Source organism: Capsicum annuum, chromosome 6 (assembly GCF_002878395.1).
Source record: "Capsicum annuum cultivar UCD-10X-F1 chromosome 6, UCD10Xv1.1, whole genome shotgun sequence".
Classification (NCBI taxonomy): Eukaryota; Viridiplantae; Streptophyta; class Magnoliopsida; order Solanales; family Solanaceae; genus Capsicum; species Capsicum annuum.
This window is the reverse complement of record NC_061116.1, coordinates 87,910,950-87,916,661: the sequence shown is the minus strand read 5'-3', so window position 1 is coordinate 87,916,661 and position 5,712 is coordinate 87,910,950. Positions and strand designations below refer to the sequence as shown.

Genomic DNA, 5,712 nt, shown 5'->3' with positions numbered 1-5,712 from the left:
CATCCCAGAAATAATGTGTCACATCATGAAGAATCTTTTTCTTTTTATGAAAATAAAGATTCTCTGGCATCACTTCACTTGCCAAATAGTTCACGAATTTTGCATACCAAAGTACTTTTTCGAGCACTGCAGCTAATGTTTTCTCATCCAGAAAGGAATCATCAATATGTAGCTCCTCCTTAACTACTTTCTCGCCTTCGAGTTTGGATAAGTGGTCTGCTACCTGATACTTACATCCCCTTTTATCCTTGACTTCGAAGTCAAATTCTTATAGTAGCAATACCCACTGGATCAACATTGGCTTAGAATTCTTCTTCGCCATTAAGTACCTCAAGGCGGCATGGTCAATGTGCACCAGTACCTTGGTACCTAACAAATAGGTCCAGAACTGCTCAAAAGCATACACAACTACTAGAAGTTCCTTCTCAGTCACGGTATAATTATTTAGGGCCCCATTCAAGGCTTTGAGTGCATAATATATCATATGGAACAAATTCTTTTTCTTTTGGCCAAAAACATCTCTAAGTGCCACTATATTTGCATCATACATAATCTCGATTGGTTTTGTCTAGTCCAAAGCAACAATAACTGGAGCCTCTACTAGTTTAAACTTAAGTCATTCAATATCCTTTCTACAGTCATCATAAAAAGTGAACTTAGCCTCTTTCTCTAGTAGTCTGCAAAGAGGGTCTGCACTCCTTGAGAAGTCTTTTATGAATCTTCGGTAAAACCCCACATGAAGCTATGTACCCCTTTGACTAAGATAGGAGGAGGTAGTTTTGCAATCATTTCAACCTTTTCTTTATCTACCTCGATCCCTTTTGCTAAAATTTTGTGACCGAGAATAATGCCTTTCTTCACCATGAAGTGGCCTTTTTCCCAGTTAAGGACAAGGTTAAATTCTTTACACCGCTGCAACGATCGTCTAAGATTTAGCAAGAAGAGCTCAAGAGAATGACCGACAATCGATAAGTCATCCATAAACACCACCGCGGTGTCTTCAAGCATATCAACAAATATTGACATCATGCACTGCTGAATAGTGGTGGATGCTTTACACAAACCAAAAGGCATCCACTTAAAAGCAAACATATGATATGGGCACGTGAATGTCATCTTTTATTGATCTTCAGGAGCAATAGAAATTTTTTTTGTAACCAAAATAATCATCTAAGAAACAGTACCAACCCCTTCCCGCTAGCCGATCAAGTATCTAATCCATGAAAGGCATTGAGAAGTGGTCCTTTAATGTCCACAAGTTGAGTTTTATATTACACATACACACCCTCAACTTAGTTATAGGCCTAAGTGGGATCAACTCATTCTTCTCATTAGCGACAACTGTCATGCCCCTTTTTTTGGGCATGCACTAAACAGGACTCACCCACTTACTATTTGAAAAAGGATATACTACTCCTGTATCTAGCAACTTCATAGGTATTGTATTCTCATTGCCTAGGAACACTTAACTTAAATGACTGGGCAACTCCTTCAGCTCCAAGGTATGTGGCTCTTTTATAGCAGGCTTAGAAGGTGGACTTGGATGATTTTTCAAGACCAGATCCTACTGCTTTGGTGCATATGAATAAGACCACATGCCCATTAAGGCACACACCATCTCTTTGTAATCTTCAATACCTTCATGATCAAAATTCATCAATACAACAACAAAAGTCTCTACAATAAATTTTTCTTCTATAGGCACTTCCTCCTCTTCCTAATTAATATCCATCATAAAAAATATGCTTATATCTTTATGATGTTTCATGGACTGGCATACATCAAATCAAACTACTTTATCATTCAATCTTAATAGTAGCTTATTTATTATCAAATCAATAAGTACAATCCCTGTTCTGAAGAAATGTTGACCCAAGATTATGGGCACCTTGAAATCTACCTCACAATTGAGAATGACAAAATCAGCCAGAAATATGAAACTGGACACCGTAACTTATACGTCATATGGAATTCCCAGGGGCCGCTTTACATACCTGTCCTTGATAACTAATCTCATGTTTATGGGAGTAGGATCCCACAAACCTAATTCTTTATACATAGCAAGCGGCATAAAATTTATACTGGCTTCCAAGTCACATAGAGCTTTTGTAAAATCAAGAGGCCTAATAGTGCACGGGATGATAAATTCTCCAGGGTCTTCCTTCTTCTGCAGTAATGACCTTGTGGAAATAGCACCACAATGATGGAGATTGGACACCAGCTCAAAACAAACTATCTGCTTATTTGTAACAAGGCCTTTCATGAACTTTGAATACCCAGGCATTTTCTTTAATTCTTCTACCAATGATAAATTGATTGTCAATTACTTAAGTATGGCCATAAACTTGCCAAACATTACATTGTCAGCCTTTTTCTTTGACCGACAGGGAAATAGAGGAGGTGCTTTTGGGAGTGAAGTAACAACCACTTTAGTTTTCTTTCCATTGCTCTTTTCCAACTTATCAACCTGCTGATGATGGGATGGTGTATAACCAATAACTTGATCTAATTTCCCAGACTCCACTAGATGGTCAATTTCTATTTTCTCAACTTTATTTTCCATAACGTCAACCACAGGCTTGCCCACAGGAGGATCTACCAATACATTACCTCTCCTAGTGGTAACTGTCATACATTAGCCATCCTTCCTAGGGTTCTAGACTGTGTGACTTGGTAGGGTGCGACTCTTCCTCTAATTAAATCTGGCAGACAATTGGTTCAATTTCTACTCTAACTATTTTATTAAAGTAGAGTGTGAATCAACTAACTAATTCATCAAGGACATATCACTTTTCATCTCAGCCACTCTAGTATTGGTCGCTTCTACTCTCTTCAATACCTTATCCATCATGTCCTCTATGGGCATCTTCCTCGAACGAGTTACAACAGCCTCATAGTTTCCAGGAGAAATATACAACCCACTCCTATCATTTTTATTCTTCCAATATCCTTGATTCCGGTCCTTATTGCCATATTTTTCATAATAATTCTAATCTTAGTTTCCTTTGCCACCGCCTTGAAAACCCCCTAATTGTTTAATGAATTAGCTTCCTCCTCTGAATTGGATTCATCCCTTCCCTATGATTCTACAGCTTTAACCTTCTCTGTCTTTCATGATAATAAATTTATAGTAAGAAGATCCATCTATATCTTTATGTGAGCCATGTATTGGTCGTGTTCTTCTTCCCTTCGCCTCTACTCTACAAATATGCTAATAGATACAATAGAGCTTTCTACCTTAAAATCTTTGGTATTCTAAGCTCTACTCTACTTTTTCATACGATCAAGCATCTCAGCTGCTTCAGGAAAAGTGAGGTCCATGAATGACCCTCCAGCAGCATTATATACTACTGCCTTTGTCATAGAGTTCAAGACTCGATATAAGATCTCCATCAAGTAGACATTGGCCATCTGATGATTTGAACACTATATAAGTTTCTTCTTGAATCTCTGCCAAGTCTCATAGAGAGCTTCAGTTGGAAGCTATCTGAAGTTACTGATTTTATCTCTCAACTATGCCCTCTTGGATTGTGGATAGAACCTTTCTGGTAAAGCATCTTTTAGTTGCCTTTAATTTGTAATAGAGTTGGGAGTTAGACCATTCAATCATAAAGTTTCCTCCCCAGACAGAGACACTGGGAATAGCCATAACCGAATAGCATTTTTCCCAACTCCTGGGTTGTCAAATGATTTGCATGTCGAGATAAAGTGGACGAAATGCATATTCGGGTCATCACCCGAAAGTCTACCGAAAAACACTTTAAGGTGAAATAACTGGATCATAGTACTTCTGATATTAAACTTAGCTCTGGGTACTAAGGGCGGAAGAATAATAGCCCCTGTTAGACTAGCTCCATACAAGTCATCATCATCATCCATAAGATTAAATTAGATGGCCTAACGCTCAAGTCTTGCCTTAACAAGGCGATTTCTATTGACATTCCTATTTGCTGATGCAAGCATATTTTCTGCATGGCTCTGGTTGACCGGATTTAATAAATCATCATCACTACATCATCATCATCTGGGTTTGGTGCCTGGCCTACATTATCCACATTCTGCTGAATCAGTTGGGTTGCTGCTAAGGCAGCTAGTCTATCTTGTTCCTACTTAGAAGCTACCCTCTCTGGGTTTTATTAATGATACATCCTGCCAATAAGTTGAGGTTTTATATGAATAGGTAATAAAGGTTCACCTGATCTCTTTGTACTTGGCATACAAGACAATCAACCTACGAAAAATAGAAACAAGATACAAAAATTAAAATTTAGGAAACTTTGACCAAAGGTCAATTGAAAATCACAAACTTAATTAACAACCATAATCCCTGGCAACGGCACCAAAATTTGATACGCCTAAATTATAGCTCTCGTTAAAAAGTGAAAGTGGTCGCTGTAAAATATAAAACCTAACTAGGTTGGGTGTTGAATCCCATATGGAATAGTGTGTTCACTTAGTATGGTTGTTGATATTACACAACTGATCAAGGGTTCCAGAATAAAGTGGGGGTTTTAATTCATCAACTGTATTCAAATGCTTGTCTCATAAATTAATCCAAATTTTGATTGTACTGCAAATTGTAATTTAGTAAGAGTAGTCAAACTAGAGTTATGGTTACCAAGATTCTTAAGCATCTAGGGTTGTGAACTATTTTGAATTCCCAATGAACAATTCTAATTGCAAAAGTAGTTTAATTATAAGGTTTACCAATTAGTGTCTTAACCTAAATGAGTAGTTTATCCCTTAATTCTTTCAAACATAAAAAATATATTATTAATTCAACTATATTCTCACATGGGTTGATTAAGTTAAGGCATCTTCCCTCCATCCAAAGGTTAAAGCCTTTGTATTTATGTAAACCCTTTTTTTCCCAACAAATACTTTTCTACTCAAACAAGTGATATTCTTGGGCTCACTTTTCAAGTTTGCAATCAAGAAAAGTCATTAAAGTGAAGAAGGGTTTATGCAATATCAATTAATCATGGGAATCTACTGGATTCACAACCTCCAATAAACTATTCACATCAAGGCTCTGATAATCCTAATTAGGGGAGCTTAGCCATATATCTCCATCACAGAAAGAGAAGAAATCATTGGGTTATTCATAAATTAATTTAGAATTTACTTTCAAAAGTCACAATTATTGTTCTTAAATCTTCAATGGAGAAAATGATAATAGAATCTAGATCCACAGTTCTAGTAATGAATCTTAGAGAAAAACTATGTACAATATGTTTCGTATATGAAAACTCTGATAAAATATAAAAGATAAAACCTAAAACGGGGTATTTATATGTTCCCAGTCAAAAAGGATTTAAAAATCAAAATTATAAAACAGCGTTCGAAGTGACAGCCAAAGTGGTGGTCCATCTGATATCTGATGGTCCACTATATAAACCGTCACTGATGATCCTCAAAATTCAAGTTCTGCTTAGCACTGATACAAAAATGGTGGTCCATCGCAAGACTGACGGTTCACCATATGGGCCATCATTTATGATCCTAGATAGGTAGGTTCTGTATAGAACCTACAGCAAAATTAGTGGCTTATCACAAGACTAACGGTCGACTATATGAGCCATCGTTGAATGTTTTAGGATTCCAGGTTCTGCTTAGCGCTGATAGAAAAAGTGATGGTCTATCTCAATACTGGTGGTCTGCCATATGGACCATTACTAAGTCTTTCGAAATCATGGGTTCTATTTGGGCCTG

At 37.0% G+C, this 5,712-nt stretch overlaps 1 protein-coding gene across 1 annotated transcript; it reads right to left on the bottom strand.

Moving 5' to 3' along the window:
* Positions 1-1,954: 1,954 nt before the first annotated feature.
* LOC124899503 lies at positions 1,955-2,632 on the bottom strand. The gene is made up of 2 exons (XM_047414401.1): positions 2,350-2,632; positions 1,955-2,298 (listed from the first exon to the last, which is right to left on the bottom strand). Exons 1-2 carry the CDS (start codon positions 2,630-2,632, stop codon positions 1,955-1,957), a joined length of 627 nt encoding a protein of 208 aa, XP_047270357.1.
* Between the last annotated feature and the right edge of the window lie 3,080 nt (positions 2,633-5,712).

Bases quoted from the DNA above. Each gene is read 5' to 3' on its own strand.
- LOC124899503 (XM_047414401.1), bottom strand. From the start codon at position 2,632: ATGACAGTTACCACTAGGAGAGGTAATGTATTGGTAGATCCTCCTGTG. The intron at 2,299-2,349 runs GCAAGTTTATGG...TATCATTGGTAG, and splicing joins GGCTGACAATGTAATGTTTG to AAGAATTAAAGAAAATGCCT.